This window comes from Terrapene carolina, unplaced genomic scaffold (assembly GCF_002925995.2).
Source record: "Terrapene carolina triunguis isolate 2854851 unplaced genomic scaffold, T_m_triunguis-2.0 Scaffold62, whole genome shotgun sequence".
NCBI classification, from domain to species: domain Eukaryota; kingdom Metazoa; phylum Chordata; order Testudines; family Emydidae; genus Terrapene; species Terrapene triunguis.
The window spans coordinates 35,961,013-35,985,969 of record NW_020664413.1 but is presented as its reverse complement, the minus strand read 5'-3'; the positions used below and the strand labels follow the sequence as shown (position 1 = coordinate 35,985,969).

At 41.5% G+C, this 24,957-nt stretch overlaps 1 protein-coding gene across 1 annotated transcript in view; it reads left to right on the top strand.

Annotated features, from left to right (window-relative positions):
- The window catches only part of LRP2 (LDL receptor related protein 2), a 179,802-nt gene that overhangs the window by 4,642 nt on the left and 150,203 nt on the right, over nt 1–24,957 (top strand). The window contains exons 2-3 of the mRNA XM_029910515.1: nt 22,227–22,334; nt 24,312–24,434. Coding sequence (XP_029766375.1) covers nt 22,227–22,334; nt 24,312–24,434 — 231 coding nt within the window. The remainder of the gene's footprint in view (nt 1–22,226; nt 22,335–24,311; nt 24,435–24,957) is intronic.

Here is a 24,957-nt window from a genome sequence, read left to right as displayed (position 1 = left end):
ACACTGAGTGATATAAAAAGTAGTAATAATTGGGATTTGCTTATGCATGCACAATTGAAAATGTGTCCTGTGTTTAAATGAGGTATGGTAGAAAAGCAAATCCCTTAACAAACAATGGTAGTGAACAACTTTGGGCAACAGGAATATTCTCTCAAAAGGAGGAGGTGATTTCAAAGCCTTCTAAAGTGTAAAACAGGGGCATACAATGGCAGAGTGGATTATACTAGGATACAAAAGTGAACTCTGTTCACTTCCAGGTTGCCAGTTTAAATCCAGCCCAGGGCTGGATGTACAGTGGCCTCTATACAATTAATAGGTGATCACAGTCCATATCCTGGTGGATAGGTGTCCACGTCTCAGAAACCACAATCACATTTGGCATGAATTGACACTTTTGCTGATAGTTTCACAAATGAGGCCAAGAAATAAAAGGGCATGGATGGTTCTTATAGACCAGAACTGCTACATATTGCTGGGGTTACACGGTGAAGCTTGCACTGCTACTACAGTCTCTACTATCTCTGTTCTGTGCATAGGTAGAAGCCCAGGAGGTCTGAGCAGAAGAGTATGTCCCTTGCATAGAGCCCCTGGGTGAAACCCCCTACTCTGAGGTTTTACACAGGGGAGGAAGGATTTGGGCTTTAAGGGGGGAAAAAAAGCCAAGTAGGTGTTTTGAAAAGAAAATGAGTACAATCCAGTTTACAGTCTGTACTGCTGGTAAAGGCAGATATGAGAGAGGACCTTTGGGTTGAACTGTTTATCAAAATCCTGCACTGGTATAATTTTCTTGTACTCTGTCAGTGAACATTTATAAGAGGAATGCTAGGCTTGAGCTGCTCTGACAGAAATCAACAGCAGAATACCCTCTGACCTAATGGGAGCAGGATTGGGACTTCTGATTTGGGGAGGGGGAGTTGTGATGGCTTGAAAATTAAAAATACGCATCAGTGAAACACATTACAATCTTTTTACGTTTTAGTTGATAAAAGTGACATTGCTATGAACTTAATGTCAGTATTCGTTTTCGTAAGTTTTTTTTTTAAATGAGTAATCTACTTTTAGTACTTATCTTGATCTTTCTTTAATTATTTACTCCTTTTCTATATCCTGGGCAGTGAACTATATCAGGAATTTGCTAAGTAATCACCTAAAGTGAAGAATAGGATTAAAAAACAAAATTTCAGTTAAAAATTGAAAGCAGTAATTAGATGACACCTGGTTAGACTTAGATTCTTCACCGACTGCTAGAATTACAGTAAATAATTAAGCTGCAGGAGTCAAGACAAACAGGGACAGGACATCCAAGGAGATTTGAGCTAAGATAAATGTGCAGCATATGCAACACTTCCTATACAGCAAACCAAAACCTTCTTTTATATATTGAGCTGACTGGAAATTTGAGCAATGAAATCCCACTTTAATCCAGATTTACTTTTCATGTGTTTTGCAGGAAATGAGCAAAGATTCATTGAGGGGGAGGGAGAAGTTGTGGGAAGTTAAAATGCAATTTCATTAAAGCCTTTTAATTCTTTTCTTTTTGGGCTTCCTAGATTGACGTGAAATCAATCATGCTGTTCTGAGCCTTTACCCTGTATACGCCTTTTGCATTGTTAGATTATTGGGAGATCAAAGATCACTAGTGTTTGTTTTTTCTTCTAGTTATTTAGGGCCAAATCTGTGGGTCTTTCAGTATTTTACTCAGGGAAATATCTGTTGAAGTCAGTTGATTACAAACTTCAGGGTTTGACTGCCAGTAATAAGTTTTGCCCAGCATTCCCCACACATTTTTGAATCAATATCTTCCATCTTTGACTAATATTGCATCCAATATTGAACAAAACAAAACCTGTTTCAGGACTGGAAAACTGTTAAAGCTCTTCAGAATTACAGATGCAGAACCCCCCGTCTCCTCATTTTAAATTCTGCTTAAAAACTGATGGCACAATATAACCTTCTGAGTGGAAGCTGAAAAAGAAACAACACTTTCTAGAAGATTCGTTGGTGAGAAGCATTGAAGATTTTTCTTAATTAATCATCTACAGGTTGACACATGTATAAAGACTAGCTAATGTTAAGATTTTGTCACTGTGGTTAACTAGCTATGGCAATCTAAGTCAATTATCTGCTTGTTAATAGTTTACATTAAGTCTGGCAAATAAAGAATGGAAATGTCATACTTTTAAAACTAAAATATATCTCTTGATATAACTTCTTAATGATACATCATGGATTTTTTTTTTCCTTTTTCAGTCTTACGAGATATCTTGAACCAATTCCAGCTTGATTCTCCTCTCACTTAAACTAGTTTAATTGCATTGATTCAGCTGAGCTACTTCTGATTTGCACTAGTGTAAGGGAAGGGAGTATCAGAATCAGACACTAAAAAGTAGGTGGTAAAAATTTCTTTTAATACTTTACCATATTTTGAGATCTGGTCTGAAGTCCACTCTCTTACTGAAATGTTCAGTTTATTAATTGGCTTTTGCTCCTCCAGCTCAGCACATTTTTTGGAATTATTTCAAAAAATGAAGCTTAATGACTAAACATGGAAATGTTGAATGGAATGGATAGCCTTCAGCGGAGTCCACAATAAGCTTTTATTTTTGGTATCAAGCTTTTTAATGTTTTCTTTGTTTTGCAATTCTTAAACTGGATTTGAGATCTAAGGATCACTATTAGTAGTTTTGTTTTGTTCTAGATTAAAAAAAAGACATGTAAGAGTTAATTGATTTCATTTTCTGAACAGTTGTATTTTAGCAGTAATAATCTGGTTGGTTTGAATTTGATTGACTGTATTGTTATACACTCCTATTTAAGATCAAGGGGATCAGATCCTCAGCTGGATCCTCAGTAAATGGGTTTAGCCAGTTGATGGGGTCTCATTTTTTTTTCATATTTGGATAAGCCTTGTTCCACACAGATGCACCCCAGTTCCAGCCTGGAGCCCCAGATGCTGTTTGGGTACGGGACCTGCTTGCAGGGCCGGCTCCAGGCACCAGCTTACCAAGCAGGTGCTTGGGGTGGCCACTTCAGAGAGGGGCGGCAGGTCCAGCTGTTGGGCGGCAATTTGGCAGGCTGTCCCTCACTCCTGCTCCGAACGAAGGACCTCCCGCGGAATTGCCACCGCAGATCGCGATCCCGGCTTTTTTTGTTTGTTTGTTTGTTTTTGAAATTTTTTTGTTTGTTTGTTTGTTTGGCTGCTTGGGGTGGCCAAAACCCTGGAGCCGGCCCTGTCTGCTTGTATATTACAGGTTGCAGGATTGGGGCCATTATTGTGGTTTGCAGCATGGTTAGAACAAACCAACTGGTATCATATACAGATGTTGCAGGAATCAAAATAATAATAATAATATAATAATGTCTAGCACTTATGGAGTGATTTTCATCTTCAAAAAACCTTGATATACATTTACTGATCAAGGAAATATACCTTGTAATAACCTCGCGACCTCCTGAGGGGTCTCGACCCCCAGTTTGAGAACCCCTGAAATATACTATTGTGATTCTCCTTTGGTTTGGGGAAGTAAGGGCTGCAGAATCGGGCCTTATACTCACGTGAACAATCCTTTCAGGCATGCCTAAAATAGGAAAGTTTACCCCAAAAATTTCAATTGGTGCTCCCACCATGTCAGTACCAATGAGAGCTCTCATTTAATTGTGACTGGAATTATGACTAATGCTGTGTCAACTGAACCTACTCTTCAGTAAGCTTAACTAACAAGTAAGCCCCTGGAGCCTTGCTTGCAGTAGGGCTCCCATCAGAGCTACAAGGAACTAGTGTTAGTACTAGTGGGAATACTTTGGTAAAATTCTCTCATGTAAGCATAGCACTTGACTTCAAAGGGGCTGCTCATGTGTTTACTTTTGAGCAAAGATTGCAGGATTGGACCCAATATATGATACAATAAACAAGATGGAAGATTTAAAACCATGACAAGAATGCTACTGTAACTAATATTGGCATTTTTGCTATATGAAAAGGCTATTCATGCATTAATTTTTACTTTTACGAGGTATAATAGGCTTTTAAACTATTGCACTTGTAGTGAATAGGGTACATACTGGTCTGAAATTAGCAGACGTGCTTCTGGCATTTTGCTTGTGATTGTAGGAGCTTTCTTTATTAGTTTTTCAGATTCTGCCCTTCCTCTCTCTTTTCAAAGGAGCCCCAGGGCGCCCTTTAAAAACCTGGCCCACTTCACCATTTAAAACCAGTTTAGCTCCTAATATTGTGTAAATGCACTGAAGCACTAATATTCTTTTCATTACCTCTGTGGCTACTTGAAAGGTATTCACTGTAGTAATTAATCTGGGTGTTGACAAATGTGAACTGGCAGAACACCAGGAAATCTGAATTGAATCTCAGATACGCGTAGAGGGGCTATTCTGTCTTCCTTACTGAGGCAAAAAGCCCATTTCTCCAGTGTGAGTTTTGCCTGAGTGAGGAGGACAGCGCTGGGGCCAAACTCCCTGAGCCCTTGCTAGGGAGTTATCTCCTGCTATGGGATTTGTCCTGTGACTGAATGCAGTCGAGTATATAGAAATGGCTGCCTAATAGTGGAAATAAAAAATTGCTATGACCCTTCTGACCTAGTTTGGGTGTGGCAAATGCATCAAAACTTTAATACCCGAAGTGCTTTAGGAATTTGGACATCTCTTTGGGGAAGAAACAGGCACTTTGATAATTTACAAATAATTAAACACCCTAAAGTAAACAATAGCAATAGTAAAATTTGAAAACGGATGACTCATGACAGCTAAGTATCATACCTATTAGCGGTAACGGTCACATATCTGTTTTGCCCCTGACACTTCACCTTTTTGTTTCTGTTTAAATGCTCCTATTGCCTAGTCCAATAGAAAAATCAGCCTGGTTATCACCACACTAAAGCCCCGATCCTGAAAAGACTTATGGAAATGCTTAATTTATTCACTGGGAATAGTCACATTGACTTCCATAGGACTACTCATTGTGCATAAAGAGTTAAGTAAGAGTATGTCTACACTGCAATAAAACACCCATGGCATGGCTGCGACTGGTCCAGGTCAGCTGACGTGGTTTGTGAGGCATGGACTGCAGTGCTGTTGGGCTTGTGCTGGAGCCTGGATTTGAGACCGTGTGAGAAGAAAATTGAAGTTGAGGCCAGGTCTACACCAGAAAAGGTTAGCCAGTGGAGCTATGCCCAGTATAGCGATAGCAGCTGTACACTATACACCAGCCCACCCTCCCAGTGTAGACGGAGCTCCTACTGGTAAAATGTGCTTTTGCCCGTATAGTTTATACAGTTCCAGTCTTCAGTCCCTACCTGGGCCAAACTCCCGTTGAAGCCAATGTTTGCTTTTGTCTGCATATAGACTGTCTGCAGCAATGAGTGTGTTTCTTTCAAAAGATGAATGGAATGGTTAAAAACTGGGCAGATAAGGGGGTCCAATCCTGCATCCCTTATTTTTGTGAGTAGTTGCATTGGGCTTAGTGAAAAAGGGCAGCAGGACAGGATCCAAGGATTTTACATGGGTAAATGCTTGAGGCAAAGACAGCATAATTTAAATCCTTATGACCTGCTTCTGCTCCTGGTGAAATCAGTGGGAGTTTTGCCATTTACTTCAGTGGCAGTAGGGTTAGACTCCCCATATTAAAAACAAGTGTGGAACAAATATTTTATAGAAAGAATAATAAATGGATGGAATTAGTTAATAAAATGGACCATTGAGGCAAGCATGAGCAGTGTTTAAATTAGGGAACAAACAATTTTCTAGAAGACCGAACATAGGGGCCAAACCCAACTTGCCTTACTTGCCTGGGCAGTTCCATTAGTTACAGTGGTGCTACTTGAGTGGTAAAGGCAAGCAGGATTTGACCATAGATATGTGGATGTGCTGTGTGGAGAGAAGTATCTTTTCCTATGTGCACTTAAAACTTGCATTTAACTAACACCTAAAATTATTTTTTCTTGCATTGAAGAATTTATGAGAATATTCCCAAATAAAGTTTGGTCAATACAGGCATTTTTTTTTTTTTTGCAAATTATTATACGTTATGTGTCTTCTTAAATATAGCAATGAAATATATAATGGATTTTTTAAAGATTCAGTCTTGCCTAGTGCATTAGGAAAGCATCATTTTGGGCTGATACCTGGAGCTGCCAGGACTCATCACCCCTTAGGATAGATAACTTAATTGCATCCAATCTAATTAAATCTGGCAGTGGCATGAGATTTAATTTTGAGAGTAAGCAGCTGATTGGATAGGAAGTTTATTAAAAGTACCTCAAAACCATTCAACTAAAAGTGGCTTGCTGAGGGGATGGTTTTGTAGCTTGAAACTGCATTCATCAGAATTTCCCAATGGTGTATACTATACATGACATGTCAGAGTTATCTGAGCATGGGTTTTGTCATTGTTTTCCACATGCTATACAGTTGTAAATACTTCCAATTCGTGGAGGTTTTCACACTTGGTCCCCCATTGCCCAATTGTTATTCTGTAGCAGCCTTGGGGCTATTAGCCAGTTTCATTCTTATGAAAATGCTTGGGATGCTTCTTTTTGTGAGTAGTTGAGGGTGCCTTTTACTTTCTTCCAGTTTGCTTGTTCTTCCTCCTCCTCATGTAATTTGGTCAATTAGAATAGATTTTTGCATATTTAATGTGTTTCACAACAAAGCGATTTTGAACAGCAATAGTAGAGCTCAGCAGAGTGTGCTTCACTAGAGATCCACAGTGTGTGCTTCACTTATCCAGCTAATACAATCACAGCTGATTTATATGGATTAAGATACCAAATGTGAAGGCAACTGGTTAATATTATCCAATTTAGTGCAAAACATGTTCTTTCCGTATAGTGTATCTGAAACCATTGACATTTTGTAAAGGCTAGTAGTTATTACCAAAAATTCTGCCTCTCTAAAGTTAATCACAAAATAAATTTTGTAAAATAAGAGTACAACTAATTTTATACTGGACACCTTTAAAAGTACTTTAATAAAAATGTATAATAAAGAAAGAATTTGTAAAGATAGATTCATGACAGGTTCTCTATGGTTTGATCCTCTTTTTGTTGAAGAATAGGGGAAACTTCCTTCGATGGATGCAGGCTCATGTCCTATATGATTAAGGGATGTATACTTTAGAAGTAATGGGAAACGTTACCTTTTACATTTAGGTCATCTACCTATTACATTAAGCCCACATTAATAAAGATTATTTCTTATTTCTGCTTTCTTAAAGGATGAGGGTGATACAGATTTGCTGGGTTTTTTTTTAGTTCATTGGTAGAAACAAGCCGTGGATTTTTAAAGAAAATTTCATGAATATAGAAGTGTAGTTAGATCAAAATGAAGATAAGAATATGAACACATGCATGCATATACATAGGCATAATATATGATTTATTTTTAATTGTTAGAAAGCTTTTTTCACATTTAGTATTGGTGTTGCTGATTAAGCATGACCTAAATTTATAAAAATATCGTAATTTTTCAGTATTATTGGAATCAGTGATAAATAATATCCAGGTAGCATAACACTTTATTCGAACACATGAACTTTATTTACAAGTTGGATTGTTTTGGAAGTTGATCTCTTACAGGTTAAATGGTTCATTTATGACTTGTCTGAAAACCAAGAGCTTGTTCCCCCTATTATTAGTTCAAATTCATATTTGGAGAAAATGAAAAATAAATAGATTTGTTAGGAAATTAATTTAAAATTTTTTCTATTTTTAACAGCCTATTTGCATTTGTAGAATTTTTCAGTTAAAAGAGCTAAGTGAAGTTATAGAGGATGAGGATTATGAATATCTTGAATGTTGCTAGGAGGCATTTACAGTGTCATTCCTTTGAACTTCATGTCTGCAGGAGAGTTGAACCCTTTTTTCTTTGCAGGAAAGCTTTTCTGCTTAGTTTCAGTAGATTAAAATCCTGAATTTCTTTAATTCTTGGATTTATGTAAAGGCATTCTCAGAAATGAACCTATAGCCTCCCCTTTATCACTGTATTAAAATAACTGGAAAATAAAAAGGTTATAGTTTGACCTACATAAAATGACTATATTCTAATTGTTAAAAGAGTTTGCATGAATGTTATTAAGATGACATTTGGTACTGAAGTTTTCCTTTCACATAGATACAATAAGTGTGTGTTGTGTATATTCTCATTTCAGATTTAGTTGCTGAGTGTGTGTGTGGAGTGCATGTGCACACACAGATGCAAAGTATGCACAGTACTTTTTGGAATCCAGCATCTAGTAATGCAGAATATACCCCAATTCTCTGCTGGTGTATACTGGCCTCGCTCCACTGACTTCAATGTAGCTATGCTGATTTACACCAACAGAGGATCTTGTCCCCTACATGCCTTGATAGAAATCCTTTTTTTGTACTGAGAGCACACAGTACTTTTTGCTAACCTGTTTCAATAGAGGAAACTTTACAAACCTGACATCGTCCTCTCTGAAACACTGTACTTCTGAATTTACCTTGCATGATATGCACTTTTGTTGTTTTTGTATATGCAAGATACATTGCATTAAGAACACCTGAGTAAAATGAGAATTAACAAAAATAGGATCCTGCGGTCCCTTCTGAGTGTATAGACACATTCAGTGCAACTCCTTATGGAAACCATGGCGGGGGGAAAGCATAGGTGTAGTTTGACTTCTATAATTTTTTTTTTGGGGGTGGGGGAGCTCTAGTCAGGCCAATGGGGCTTCTTGTGGGGGAGGAGGGGTACAAATTCCACGCTTGCCTGTGGCTTTCAGTTTGGTGGGGATCATGCCCCCTGTCCTCCCCCACAAACTATGTCCATTGGGGAAAGGACAGGATTTGTCCCTCTCAAAGGGGCAGGGCAGCTGATTGTATAAAATCAAAACAGGTATCACACAGAGCTATCCGAGATGGAGCAGTCTCCAGGTGGGCTCATAGAAAGAAATGTACAAATAAGAGAGAAAACAAATTTCCCCCTCCTATTATCCTCCTTCCCCCTTGCTTCCCCTCCCCCCACAAATATCCACAGCTGATATCAGATTTAGTAATATCAAATCAAATTATTTGACTTATTTGTGTGGAATCATCACAGTTTTTTTGGGAGGCAGATGGGCAAGAAATGACATTTTCTGCAATTTGGCAAGATATAAAAAAGCCTTCACTATTGGCTTTCTGCTTAATTTTGAGAAAGTCCCACAATTAAGATTGGGTAGCTAGACATCCAACCCAAGGTAGGGTTAGTGGAGAATTGGACCCTTTGCTTTTCAAGTTAAATCTTTCTTTTCCAAGCATATAGTATATGACCTCTGTCCCAGAAGTCTGAGTTATTTCTGAAGTGTCCAAATCTTGCTTTGCCTTCAGATCATATTGTATAGCTTTATTCCACAACTACAGTCTTCCTTATTTTCCTAATTCTGTAGTATTCTAGTCGCAAATGGAAAAGAGAATGTAACAAGTGCAACACATTCCCCACATTAGCTGGAAAAGATGGTGCATGTGTGTTTCCCATGCTATATAATCAATAAGGAGCTGATTTCCGAGGTGTAAATGCAAAATTCAGCACTCTGAGACATCATGTGGCTTTTTTTAAATAAGGGTTTGAGATCCATATGCAAATAGATTCCAGTCACTATATATTTAGGCATTTTGCTATCTTTACAGATATATAACTAATTATCCAAGTACAATTTCATGAATGCTGGAAATACTCATTTTAATTTACTGTGTCAGAACACTGTGTATAAGGCCTGGTCTACACTACGAGTTTAGGTCGACTTTAGCAGCGTTAAATCGACTTAAGCCTGGACACGTTTACACTACGAAGCCCTTTCTGTCGACTTAAAGGGCCCTTTAAACCGGTTTCCTAACACCACCTCGACAAGGGGATTAGCGATAAAATCGGCCTTAGGGGGTCGGAATTGGGTTAGTGTGGACGGAATTCGACATTACTGGCCTCCGGGAGCTATCCCACAGTGCTTCATTGTGACCGCTCTGGACAGCACTCTCATCTCAGATGCACTGGCCAGGTAGACAGGAAAAGCCCCGCGAACGTTTGAATTTCATTTCCTGTTTGCTCAGCGTGGAGAGCACAGGTGACCATGCAGAGCCCATCAGCACAGGTAACCATGATGGAGTCCCAGTCCCAGTCCCAGGATCGCAGAAGAGCTCCAGCCTGGACCGAACGGGAGGTACAGGATCTGATCGCCATCTGGGGAGATGAAGCAGTGCTCGCCGAACTCCGAAACAGTAAAAGAAACGGCAAAACATTAGAAAAGATCTCCAAGGCCATGAAGGACAGAGGCCATAACAGGGACGCGCGGCAGTGCCGCGTGAAAATTAAGGAGCTAAGGCAAGCCTACCACAAAGTCAGAGACGCAAACGGAAGGTCCGGGGCAGAGCCGCAAACATGCCGCTACTACGCGGAGCTGCATGCCATTCTAGGGGGTGCAGCCACCACTAGCCCAAGCGTGTTCTATGAGTCCCTCTCTGCAAACGGGGAAGCGGGTTCGGCGGACGAGGAAGATGAGGATGGAGAGAACATAGATAGCTCACAGCAGCAAGGAAGCGGAGAAACCAGTTACCCCAACAGCCAGGATATGTTTGTCACCCTGGACCTGGAAACAGTAACCCCCGAACTGACCCAAGACCCTGAGGGCACACAGGGGACCTCTGGTGAGTGTACCTTTGTAAATATTACACATGGTTTAAAAACAAGCGTGTTTAATGATTAATGATTAATTTGCCCTGGCAATCGCGGCCAGTACAGCTACTGGAAAAGTCTGTTAACGTGTATGGGGATGGAGCGGAAATCCTCCAGGGACATCTCTAGAAAGCTCTCCTTCATGTAATCCCAAAGCCTTTGCAAAAGGTTTCTGGGGAGGGCTGCCTTATCCCGTCCGCCATGGTAGGACACTTTACCACGCCAGGCCAGTAGCACGTAGTCTGGAATCATTGCATAACAAAGCATGGCAGCGTATGGTCCCGGTGTTTGCTGGCATGCAGACAACATCCATTCCTTATCGCTCTTTGTTATCCTCAGGAGAGTGATATCATTCACGGTCACCTGGTTAAAATGGGGCAATTTTATTAAGGGGACATTCAGAGGTGCCCCTTCCTGGTCTGCTGAACAGAAATATTCCCCGCTGTTAACCACGCGGTGGGGGGGAGGGTTGAAGTGACCATCCCAGAGAATTGGGTGTGAGGGGGAGGGGAGTTAGTTGGGTTTGTGCTGCATGTTAAACCTGAAATCGCAGCCCCTCCTTTTACATTGCAAACCCATTTTAAATGGCACGGGTGCTTGGTATGGGAAATGAGGGCAGAACTGTTTGAAACCATCCCCACATGTTAAGAAGGTTAAAAAAGCCCAAAGACTATATGTCTTACCATGGCTGCCTGCAAGCTGAAATCTGTGTCCTGGCACTGCGTGAGTGATCTCTCACACCAAACCAGGAGACTCTCAATATAAGAGGAAAAATGCGACCTTGTAACGAAAGCACATGTGCTGTGTGATGTTGTGAACAGCAAAATCTAACGTGAAAGAGTCTACCCATTGTTCTCTAAAATGTATCTTTTTTAACAACCTCTCCCTTCTCCACCAGCTGCAAATCTTACTCCTTCGCAGAGGCTAGTGAATATTCGAAGAAGGAAGCGAAGGACGCGTGACGAAATGTTTACTGAACTTCAGACTGCCTCCCACGCTGACAGAGCACAGCTGAATGCGTGGAGGCAGTCAATGACTGATTTTAAAAAAGCCCAATATGAGCGAGAGGAGAGGTGGCGTGCTGAATCGCGGGCTGAAGATGAGAAGTTGCGTGCTGAAACGCGGGCTGAAGAGGAGAGGTGGCGTCAACTTGTAATCAGAAAGCAAGAGTCGATGCTCCGGCTGCTGGAGCATCAAAGTGATATGCTCCTGCGTATGGTTGAGCTGCAGGAAAGGCAGCAGGAGCAGAGACCGCCGCTACAGCCCCTCTGTAACCAGCAGCCATCCTCCCCAAGTCCCATTGCCTCCTCACCCAGACGCCCAAGAACACGGTGGGGGGGCCTTCGGCCACCCACTCACTCCACCCTAGATGATTTCCATAGCAATAAGTTTTAAAGTTTTAAATTGGAGTGTGTCCTTTTCCTTCCCTCCTCCCCCACCCATCCCGGGCTACCTTTCCAATTATCCCCCTAGTTGTGTGCTGAATTAATAAAGAATGCATGAATGTGAAGCAACAATGACTTTATTGCCTCTGCAAGTGGTGCTCGAAGGGGGGGAGGGTAGTAGGGGAGGGTGGGGTGGTTGGTTTGCAGGGAAGTAGAGTTAACAGGGTGGTGGGGGAGGGGCAGAGGGTTCATCAAGGAGCAACAAACAGAAGTTTCACTCCGTAGCCTGGCCAGTCACAAAACTGGTTTTCAACGCTTCTCTGATGCGCACCGCGCCCTGCTGTGCTCCTCTAACCGCCCTGGTGTCTGGCTGCGCGTAATCAGCGGCCAGGCGATTTGCCTCAACCTCCCACCCCGCCATAAATGTCTCCCCCTTACTTTCACATATATTGTGGAGCGCACAGCAAGTAGCAATAACAATGGGGAGATTCTTTTCGTTAAGGTCTGAGCGAGTCAGTAAGCTGCGCCAGCGCGCTTTTAAACGGCCAAATGCACATTCCACCACCATTCGGCACTTGCTCAGCCTGTAGTTGAACAGGTCCTGACTGCTGTCCAGGCTGCCTGTGTATGGCTTCATGAGCCATGGCATTAAGGGGTAGGCTGGGTCCCCAAGGATCACGATAGGCATTTCAACATCCCCAACTGTTATTTTCTGGTCTGGGAAGAAAGTCCCTTCCTCCAGCTTTCGAAACAGAAGAGACTGCCTGAAGACGCGAGCATCATGTACTCTTCCCGGCCAGCCCACGTTGATGTCGGTGAAACGTCCCTTGTGATCCACCAGGGCTTGCAGCAGCATTGAAAAGTACCCCTTGCGGTTTATGTAGTCGGTGGCTTGGTGTGCCGGTGCCAAGATAGGGATATGGGTTCCATCTATCGCCCCACCACAGTTTGGGAATCCCATTGCAGCAAAGCCATCCACTATGGTCTGCACGTTTCCCAGAGTCACTACCCTTGATATCACCAGGTCTCTCATTGCCCTGGCAACTTGGATCACAGCAGCCCCCACAGTAGATTTGCCCACTCCAAATTGATTCCCGACTGACCGGTAGCTGTCTGGCGTTGCAAGCTTCCACAGGGCTATCGCCACTCGCTTCTCCACTGTGAGGGCTGCTCTCATCCTGGTATTCTGGCGCTTCAGGGCAGGGGAAAGCAAGTCACAAAGTTCCATGAAAGTGCCCTTACGCATGCGAAAGTTTCGCAGCCACTGGGCATCGTCCCAGACCTGCAACACGATGCGGTCCCACCACTCTGTGCTTGTTTCCCGGGCCCAGAATCGGCGGTCCACGGCATGAACCTGCCCCAGTAACACCAAGATTTCCACATTGCTGGGGCCTGTGCCTTGTGAGAGGTCCATGTCAATTTCCTCATCACTATCGTCGCCGCGCTGCAATCGCCTCCTCCTCAGCTGGTCCTGGTTTGGCTTTGGCATGTCCAGGAGGCTCTGCATGTTTTCCAGGACAATGCGCGTGGTGTTCATAGTGCTCAGAATTGCCGCGGTGATCTGAGCGGGCTCCATGATCCCAGTGCTGGCTATGGCGTCTGGTCTGAAAAAAGGCGCGAAAGTAGTATCTGACGGACCAGGGGAAGAAGGGAGGGAGGGAGGGAGAGAGGGAGGGAGGGGCGAGTGACACCGCGTACAGGTACAGGGAATTAAAATCAAGAAAGGTGGGTTTGCATCAGGGAGAAACACAAACAACTGTCACACAGAATGCCCCCCCCCCCAAAGATTGAACTCAAAAGCCTGGGTTTAGCAGGAGGGAGGGGGGAAGCAAATGAATGGAGAATAAATCTATTTTTTACATCTTAAGACGACGGTGCAGCATGACTGATAGCCCTTGGCATTTTCTGGGTGCTTGGCAGCAAATACTGGGCGCTTGGCAGTAAGCCTTCAGGTCTACTGCACAATATGATGCCCACTGCAGTATGACAACGATGGATACCAGTCGTAATATACTATCTTCTGCCCAAAAGGCAAGGGGTTGCTGCTGTGTAGCAATGTTGCCCCATCCTGCGAATAATACATCTGATAACCATCATCATCAAGGCAAGGGGGCTGGTGCAATGCAGCCCCACGGCTGCCAGCCCCATGTCTGCCAGCACCCAGATAGCCCTCGGCCTCTTCTGGGTGCTTAGCAGACAATATTGGGCACTTGGCAGAAAATAGCATACTACGACTGATAACCATCATTGTCTGCCCGGGTGCCCATGATCGACAGCCACTGCAGTACGATGACGACGGTTACCAGTCGTAATATACTATCTTCTACCAAAAGGCAAGGGGCTGGTGCAATGCAGCCCTACGGCTGCCAGCCCCACAGCTGCCAGCACCCAGATCGCCAATGAAGGCTATCAGTCATGCTGCACCGTCTACCGCCAAAAGGCAGTAAGCTGCTGCTGCTGTTTAGCAATGCAGTCCCACGTTTGCCGGCACCCGGAAGAGATATGGTGACGGTGAGCTGAGCTGAGCGGGCTCAATGCTTGGCGTGGTATGTTGTCTGCACAGGTAACCCAGGTAAAAAGGCGCGAATCTATTGTCTGCCGTTGCTGTGACGGCGGGGGAGGGGCCTGACGCAATGTACCCAGAACCCCTCGCGGCACTGCTTTGCATCATCCGGGCATTGCGATCTCAACCCATAATTCCAATGGGCGCCGGAGGCTCCGGGAACTGTGGGATAGGTACCATAGTGCAATGCGCCGGAAGTCGACGCTAGCCTCGGTACTGTGGACGCGGTCCGCCGACTTCATGCACTTAGAGCATTTTAGGTGGGGACACACACAATCGGCTGCATACAACCGGTTTCTATAAAACCGGCTTCTATAAATCCGACCTAATTCTGTAGTGTAGACATAGCCTCAGAGAGCAAAACAGAATGGAAATTGCTTAGGCCAAATGTCATGTGGAATGTTTTGCAGTGTTCTGAAAGTCAGGTTGTACTCTTTCTGGAATGAGGCGCGGCCCAAGTGCCTTAACAGAATGAGAAAGCCATGTTGTGATATGTCATTCGCTTCACTGAGCCCTATATAACCCTAATTTCAGTCAGGTACAGTACATATTGATCAGGCATATAACATTCCTAGACTGGCTGTAATTTGGGAATGAGACAATCAGAGACAATATGTGTGAAACCAAGCCCCCCTCCTCCCTTCAGAGAAACCCATGAGAGGGGGCCATATGATAGGAAAACTCAGCAAAGGGAACCTTGCAGAGTTGTCTCCAAATAGATGGGGTAAAGGTTGGGTTTACCATTCTTCCTAGCAAAGGCAAAGGGGTTTCTGACCCCAGAATCCATATATTCTCCCAAAATCTACATAGATATCTGGATGGAAACCTCTGTTCATTCCATGGGGGCAAACGCCACCCATCAATTTGAGGAAAACTGCAGAGCTTTCCTGGATGAGTTTTTCTTTCATCTGGTTTATTCTTGAACTTTCTGCAGGATAGGTTTATTCTCCCTTTAAACCCTGATGGTAACTGCATGAGTGACGAACAGTATTCATTTGGATCTGCATGGTCTGTCAGTACAATCAACACATGCACCAGTTGGAAATGTATTTGCTAACATTTTACCTATCCTTAGGGTGACCACATTTTCCCAAAGGGAAAACAGGACACCCCCAGGCTGGCCCGAGCTCCCCCTCACCACCCCCCGCATACAAGGCTGGCCTGAGCCCTCCCTGCCTCCTGCCCACGGGGGGCCAGACTCAGGACCACTCCCCACTGGCACCCGTGGCCGGCCTGAGCCCCCCAGCTGCCCACCCGTGACCCCCTCCCCCCACATGTGGGGCTGGTCTGAGCCCCCCTGCTGCCCTCCTGCGTGGGGGGCTGGTCCTCCAAGTCCCCCCTACTGCCCGCCCATGTGCGCGGCTGCCCAAGGCCCCCCTCTCATCCCCGTGTGTGGGGTTGTCCGATGCCCTCTCCTGTCTGCACACATGGCGGGCCAGCCGTCCCTAGCCGCTCTCCCTAGTCCTCTCTCCAGTGTAGGGCTGATGTTGCCACTCGCGCCCCCCCCCATACATTCCTCCACGCCTGCTAGGGGTCCCACCCCACTTTTTTAACAAAACTGGGCTTTTGTCCCATTTGCTCTTGCCAAGTTTCCAAATATTCAATCTAGAAAGACATGTTTCCTGCCCCAAAGAGCTTGTCCAAAGGTAATCTGTACCACATGCCTTTTAATAACAAGGCACAATAACATGGCTGAAGGGTATTTTGTTTTAAAGTGATTTTTTGTTTGAATAATTTGCCTTTAATACCGATACATTATTTGATAGAGTATTAATTTTGTGTAGATTTATTGTTGCAATGAAATATCAATTTAATGTATAAATGTGGAATTTAACAGCATAATTTTGCCAGGTACCACTTTGTTTCTCATTATGAGCTACTCTATTTGCTCCTTCTGCATGTTTCTTATAACTTTAATTGGCAACACAATACTAATATTTAGCATCATATAGCACATAACACACACTAACGAATCATCACCAAACTGTATATATTTTACAAATGAAGACTATAGCAGGGTGTACTCGCTCTTTAAAGTTAGGTGAGGGACCCTCCTGGGCCAGTATTATCCCATTCTAGAAACCCTTACAATTGAACAGGGGATGTGATCATCGAGGGGGACACCACTCATACTGCTGGCTGCTTATGGCCAGAGACTGGTGGTCTGTGAGCAGGATGGGCTGGAACGTCCCTCATTCCCTCACTACAGAGGGAACCTTGTCCATGGTTCAGGACAGTCCCCTTCCAATCCTTCCTTGAACAGGGTTTCTTGGGAAATTTTGTCCTCTGAGCAGTCACAACAGTAGTCCTAGGCTGGGGCTAAGCATGCTAGCACTTGAGAGGCCTATATAAATAGCATTTTTCGAGCACTCAAGATTGTTAGGTTGGCTGGGAGATGCAACCTCATTAGGAAATGAGACCTAGAATCTGCCAGTTTACTATTACTAGTACACCAAATAATTTTAAAGAAACTAAGGTTTAAATTTACATGATTTTTTTTTTAAATAGGAGTATCTTAAGTATTTAATAATCTGCAGTTTTCTTTTTGTGGAGAAAAAGCAGTCTCGTGTCATGTTAGAAAGCTTGCATCAGTATGTGATCTGTGAGTGGGTTCTTGTGGTGGAAGAAAAGCAAGCAAAGGGTCTTAGCTGATTTATGTTTCTTTCTTTCTTTCTTTCTTTTCTTTGAATTCATATGGAGTTTTCCTTGTTCCTTTATTATGTGAGAGAAGGTGAATAAAAGTGCCTAGTCTACCTCATTGAATACAAACTCTAAAGCTTCAGGTCCAGATCAGCTCCTATGTCTTTCTTGTAAGACAGCATTTGGTTACCTCCCTGGACAGCTTTTTCCAAATTTCAGTTTAGCGTGTGGCACTGTGCATCACATTTGGGCCTGAACATAAAAGATTTGAATATAGACTTTAGATTTCAATCTAAATATTTATCCAAATATATATTAGGATTGAGTATGACTCAAATGTGAATATGGGTCAAATATAGCATAGGAATAGGGAAGTCCTAACAAACTGCCTTCATGCTGAAAATCCATAAGGGATCAGAACCTACAAATTAAAGATAGCCTCCAGCTTCCAAAACCTCTGTGCTGAAAGGGCTTTGTACTACCCCCACCCGCTGCCACCTGGCAGAGTTCCACATGGCCTAGTGTGGCATTGGATAGTGTCTATTAGCTGGTGAATGGAGCTTTACTACAATTCTCAGGGGGTCACTGGGTCTGTATTTAGCATCAGCTTCATTTAAACACTTTAACCCCATGCAGTCAATGGGCCAAATTCTCTATCCATTTCACCAGTGTAAATCTAGAATAACTCCATTAAAGACAAGGGGGATTACTCCAGATTTACACTGATGTAAATGAAAATTTTGCCCTAAATTGTCTTGGGGAATATAAACAATTGCATTAAATAATACAGCTATCCAGGCGTGGTATTGTGGTAGTGTAATGCTTTATATTCTGCATCTGTTTTGATACCAAATATAGCTTCATCTTTTAATATTGAATTAAAGGCCAGGATCACTCTGCTGTGGTTATAAGTATTTTGCTTGGTTCATAATTTGCCCCCAAATCTTTTGCTCCTCACAGGATCACTCTATAATGCTTTAGACTAATAGAAAGTCATAGTCCTGCATAATCTTGTGTACAAGTAGCTTACTTTGTGCCATGGAAATTGGCCTTCTCTGTTTTGACCTAAGTGGATTGTGAATCCCAGACGTCTTTACTCAGGAGACTATTACAAGAGAATCCCAGACACAGACAGCTACAGAAGGTGCAGCAGCAGTTGTAGCTTAAGGACCAGAGACAGCAAGTCTAGCAGAAGCCTCAGGAACAGTACTCTCTCTGTATATTTCCCAAGGGATAAATTTTAAGCTATGGGCTGGATTCTTCAGTGCAATATTGCTTTATAATAAAGTGGATGTGGTAGCTTTGTTTTTTCCAGTTGCTTTTTTGAATCCCTAAAAATTGAAACGGGCATTCATCAATTTTTGAAAAGTCAGAAGCCATACTATTTAAAAAAACAACAACCTCGGATTCTGCTTTGCATGGGTTCTTCTGGGATTCACAAAATCTTACCATCTGTCTTTTTGCTCGGCATTTGAGTGATAGTTTCACCACAGTTTGATGGGTAAAAAAATATAATCAAATTAAAGCAAGGAAAAATAATTCTCTGGATTTTGAACTTTCAAAAGTCACCTAGACATTTCGTCTTAGCAAATATGAAGCAAGACAATAAAGACTAAATTTTAATTATTTATTGTGTATTTTTAAACCCAACAACTATTTCCTGCAGGAATCTTGCTAACAGGATTCTGTTTGCCTGAGAGAAGTGTCTGGCTTTATCAGCATCTGCCAGGGTAAATCAGAATTTCTATTGAAATTAGCTCATTAGTATTAATTTTTGGCAGTCGTGGACTAATTTATGAACTGCCTTACCATTTTAAAAAGGGCACTTACTAAAAAGAAACTCTTTGATACAATAGAGTGTCAGTAGTTACTAACCCCTCAGTGAATCCAGTCTTCACCTTAAACAATGTCAGTTAACAAGAGGACACCCCTTACCTTCTAACATCTCCCTCCTAGTATAGAGCAACAGATTCTGTATCCATATGTGGCATAGCACTTACTAATGCACACAGTCCTGTTGGCTTTGATGGACTACTCCAATGAGTAAGTGCTATTCATTGTGAGCAATGGTTCCAGAATATGCCCCCAAATTAATACTTTAGTTTAACAAGGGTAACTGCCTCTTACATCAGTTCAGCCCTTGAACACAAACTAGTATAAAGCCTTCAGAAGCTGGTTTTAGTAGATGTCAGTTTCTATTTTGAATCAAGGGCCATGTTTCTATGGGTTGTCACTTGGAGTTATTTCTGAAATTATTTGTATTGATTTAATCAGTCATTTTACTGTAAATTTTTTTTTTGGATGGTGGACATTTCTAGCAATGGATACAATAATTGTGTGTACTCTGCATACTTCCTCCTTTTGATGGCCAGAATTTCTTTTGATTACAGTTTAAAAAAACCAACATACCTTTTAAAACCTTGGTGAGAAATGTCTTTGAACCTGCAGTTCACTGTTACCTCTTTATCACCCATAATTTATTTTCAACCAGATCCCTCTGCCCTTTTATTAAATAAACAATCATTTTGTACTATCTAATGTACTAGTACTTTTGTACTAAGAGGATGCAAAGCAATGATATGTGAAGCATCAGTTTGTTTTGCTTTTTTGAAAAGTTATTTCAGAACTCTAGCCTTCAAGGAGAAATAAGCAAGCATGGAAGATTACATTTGAAAAGACTAATACCATAATTAAATGAATTATAATAGGTCTGCTGATGAATTGTATAAATGGGCATTTGTACAGCACTTACTGTATGTAGTTCTGAGTGACTTGAACTATAATTTTTAAAAGTATTACAGAGTATAAAAGAACTGGTTGGTTTGCAAATACTCTGTTAACATTCAGTTACAGTTTTTTATACTCTATGAAGTCTGCTGTATTTAGAATGCTTTCCAAAAAGTGTAACCAGTGTCATCTCATTTTATGTCACCATAAGGATATGTTTAAGAACTTAGTAGAAGAAAGGAAAAAGAAAATATTAGTATTATAGACAATGCTTAACATTTACTGGTTAATTATTTGAAACTAATGATATAATATACCATGAAATTATTTCCCACGCTGTTTGTTTTTAAGCATATTCTTTTCCCACTTAGAAACCTGAAACCCTTTGGATGTTGATTAAACTCTATATTGTAATTTCTTTTTCAGTCAGGTGCTATTAGGATTCTTGTGTTCTTGGATGCTACTGATGCAATAAATGTAGAAACAGATTGTTTTACTTCCAATAATAGTTCTAATTGATACATTGTTTAATATATGCTGTGTTTAACAGTTAAACTTTAAAAAGGCCCTTAAAGTCTCAAATTGAAATGTTGTCTTGTAGGGCAGAATTTAGTGAGAGGGTCTGGGATTCCAGGATGAACTTGTACATTCTTTCAGGGCATTTTTGCAAGGGAGGTTGTTGTGTTTTAAAGGTAGTTGATAAGAGACCTGCACCACCAACCCCAGACCTGCACCACCAACCACCATCATACATTAGTCTATAGAAGGTATTTGGGTGTACATACTCCTGTACCACTCGGTACCACCATTCATCTGAGTGCAATTTTTGACCATTTGCAGGATACATTATAAATCAGGATGTCACTACCAGACAATCAGATTTCAACATTCCTTGCATAAAGTAGCTTGCTTATATCCCTTAGGAATACATCACTTAACTGTGCTTATGTGACCCTGTTGGTATGTCTGGTTTTACATGAAAGTTAGGATAACACATTGTTTATTTATGTCATTGTGAATTCAAGAGTAGGTGTCTGTGCTTTATATTTACTAAAGTTATCTCCTTTGGACAAGTCACTTGGAATAATTGAATGGTAATTTCATCACTTGATTATTAATTAAAACAGGAAATTGCTTTTTCTTAGTTGTTCTAAGAGTTGATCTTTGCTACTAACTGTTCTTTCAGTATTCCTTGCTTCAGGGTGCTGATTGAGGCTATGTGAAACAGAACTTTGTGAACCTAATTATGAGTTACAACTTCTCAGTTTTGGGGACCAGAAGATTGGCTAAATGTTCACCTCCTCTCCCTATGACTTAGATCATGTTTCCCCTAGTGGCTATGAACAGTGTATTTTATTCTCTTACACATGGGAGCAAGAACTGTCTGATCAGGTCTTCAATCCACAGACATAGCAAATAGGGTGGTGGCTTTTAGAGTTTGATTGACAGCAGGTCAGATTTTCATCAGTCAGAAAGTTTTAAAGCTCAGATTCTTGTTTAAAAAAGCTACTAAGATGTTAATTGGCGATATATTTCCCTGTACCTCACAGAGGTGGACTTTATATATTATGTTTTTATTTAAAAAAAAATCTGTATCCATGTTTTGAAACCAGATACCAGTATAGGGCTGGCAAAATGAGATTTCCACTGCAGCTAAATGGATTAACTCTGAGGTGTGGTGTGTTGTTGTTTTTTTTTTTTTTTTTGTTTTTTTCTTAAATACTTAAGAACTACAAGGGGGTGGGGGTGCAGGTGGGGGGACTAATGTTTAGCCTCCAGAAATGATGTGGAAAGCCATTTTCCTCCTTCATTTAAGTCTGTATAATCTGAGTCCATGAAATGAAAATGGACATTTTTTGTCTTAATAGGCTTCCATACCTGGCAAACCTTTTCTTGGCTTTTTTTCTTTTACCCCTTTGTTTGACTTAAAGTAGACTATTGAAGGAGACTATACAACAGGCTAGACAGGAACAGCCTTCTATATTAAGAGTTATTACACTTGAATGTTGGGTCAAATTCTGCTCTCTCGTACATCAGGGCAACCTTACTGAAGTACAGTGGGCTTGCCTGGGTGTAACTGAGTGTGGAATTTGGCCCACTGTTTTATCTGAAAAAGTGTGTTTAAAATGATTGTTCTCAATGTGTCCCTGAATTGTTGATGGGAACAATCTCCCATATCAGTTCTGATGTGACGCTATAACCAAGCTTCTTGGTTTGCTGTTTGGTTGCAGGGTGTGAGAGTGGGCAGTTCCGCTGTGGAAATGGCCGTTGTATTCCTGCAGGCTGGAGGTGCGATGGAGCAAGGGACTGTTCAGATGATACGGATGAAGCTGATTGTCGTAAGTGGAATATTCACTGTGTTAATTCAAAGCATTTCCACTTTTTTACAGCATTCAGAATTCTCAGCTACCACGATGCTCATGGTGCACCATGCCATGATGAGGAGCCTGTTAATTCTTAGAGAGAGAGAGAGAGAACAAAGATGGTGTAAAACTCCTGGTTTGGTGGGCAATGGCTTTGGAATCTAATTGAGACTCATTTTTCTTGATTTCTGTAGTACCGGTTCTATGGATATTAGAATATTGCCAGATTTCCAACTCATCCTTAGAAAGAGATTCAGGTCACATGCTGCACTTCCCTCCAATATCCATGGCCTATGTCTAATAAGGACATCTCTTCTGATGTCTGTGGACTCTAAGCATGCGTAGATGGCTAATTGATATTACTGCAATGAACCTGAATGGTGCGCACATACAGACAGTCTTCAGCATGGATACAACCTTTGGTATTCATGGCCACTCGAGTTCACGAGAGGGCATCATACACATTTAATTGGTTCACTGTATCATGTATGAAAAAAGGTTCTGTGACTCTTGACAGATTTCAGTTGAATCACTATGGAGATTTTTGAAATGTGTAAAAATGTTACAAACAGGAAGAAACGATTCCCCATTTTCAGAAACCCATCTGTGTTTTGCCATCTGTCAGCACTCTTCTAGGTTTCGGAACCCTTTGTGGCAGGTAACCTATGCTACAGTTAGGCCAGGTTTTGTCCTTGAGTTGATTTGGAGTGAAAAGGCTAATTTACATTGTTTCCTCCCACATTGGATTGGCTCTTCTCAGCTTGAGCCCTGCAGTAATTGGGGGTAGTTCCTGCAGCCAGACTGGCTGATTTTCTGATTAATAGGTCAGCCAAGTGCAAAGCCAAGGGTGTTTTGGATGAAGAATATCTTGCATTAGAAGTAATCGCCATTCTGAGTCAACTGGCCATGTCACTGAGATATTTAAGTCTGAATGATTTCCTCTGAGACAGGAGCCATGGTGCTATTGAACAAACTACTGAGCAAAACTTCCATTAACTTCAGTCAGACCAGAATTGCACTCCTAGTGTATTTGTTTAAATAAGTGAAGTTGTTTTTGTTTTCATCTTCTTACATGTGGACATAAAAATAAAAGATGAGGGGGTGAAAATGAATTTCAGTTTTGTTTAATTGGCTTATCTTGTTTTTTAATTCTACTCACATAGTATAATGATGGGGCCATATAAGTACCTACACAGATTTTAAATCAACAGAACACAAATATATTTTTAAAATGAAACTCAATATTCATTTTTGTTCCTGAAGCAGGAATCCAAAATAATATTTATGATATGCAGCTAAACCATTTCCTTGCATCTAATTTAATTATGCATTTTTCATCTATGAAGCTGCAATACAGCGTCACATCACTTCTTTAAATGGCTTCTTTACATAGTTGGGTAATCCCTAAATCTCATCCCATGGGCTCAGGCTGTTGCTGGGTTGGCTTGCAATGCTTGTGAACTGGCAGAGTCTGAAGACATGATCTCAGGGAGAAGGGTCATTAAACAGAGAAGCCATGCACAAATCAAACTGGATGGTGTTGTGCTAGTGAATCACAAGATGAGTATTAACTAGGCTAGGCAAACTGTTCCAGAGTTAGGTTCAAACGTTTATTTTGTCTCTCTTTGTGCTCACTGTTTTTTTTTTTCCTTTCTCTTTTTTTAATAGCCACCTATAAAGTAATCAAAAGAGCAGGGACAGTAGAACTTAAACTATTCTAATCTCACCCGTGCATCATGAATCCACTAATGAAAATCATGTGCGTAATTTGGAAGAGGCTCTCCCTTTAGCTCAAAAGTTTTAGATCTTGTCCAAGAACTGTAATCCCAGGGTAGAACGTCTCATTTCTATTCTTTTGACTACAGGTGTCTCAGGTGTTTAGTTCATGCAGGTGAAGCACACTCTCCTGAATAAACATTGTGAAATAACAAATGATTTGCTTGTTTGTACTAGCACAACCTACCTGTGAGGGAAATCAGTTTCAGTGTCAGACCGATGGAGAGTGTATTTCACAGTCATGGGTTTGTGATGACGAGGAGGACTGTGAAGATGGCTCAGATGAGCATCAACAATGCCGTAAGTACTTCCGTCAGAACATTATACCAGCATCATGAAAGTGCAAACCATTTGTATGTGAACATATTGATTACGTAAAGTGCATGTGCACACACACACACACACACACAAATAAACCAGGCTAGTGGAAGCATAGCAACTTTTTATCAGAGTGATCTCTCTTATAAACAGTTGCTGGAAATGGAGTACACAAAAATAATAATGAAATAAAACATAATAAAATAAATCTGAATAGGCATTATTTAGATTAATAAAACCTCTCCAAATCTTGCAATAAAGTAGAAAAATAATTGGCTTTGCAGTTTAAATAAAAAAGAAAAGAAAATGTAAGATGCATATCAGTCACAGAAGTAGTAATAGGGAACTTACTACCAGATTCCAAAAATTGAATAGTGAAGTTATATCATTTTATGAACAGTTATACGCTTCTCAGTCACCCTCAGTGAGGAGCCTCTTCATTCATTCTTTACTAAAACTTTTATTCATCAAGCTCAGAATCAAAAAAAGAAACTATACATTTCTC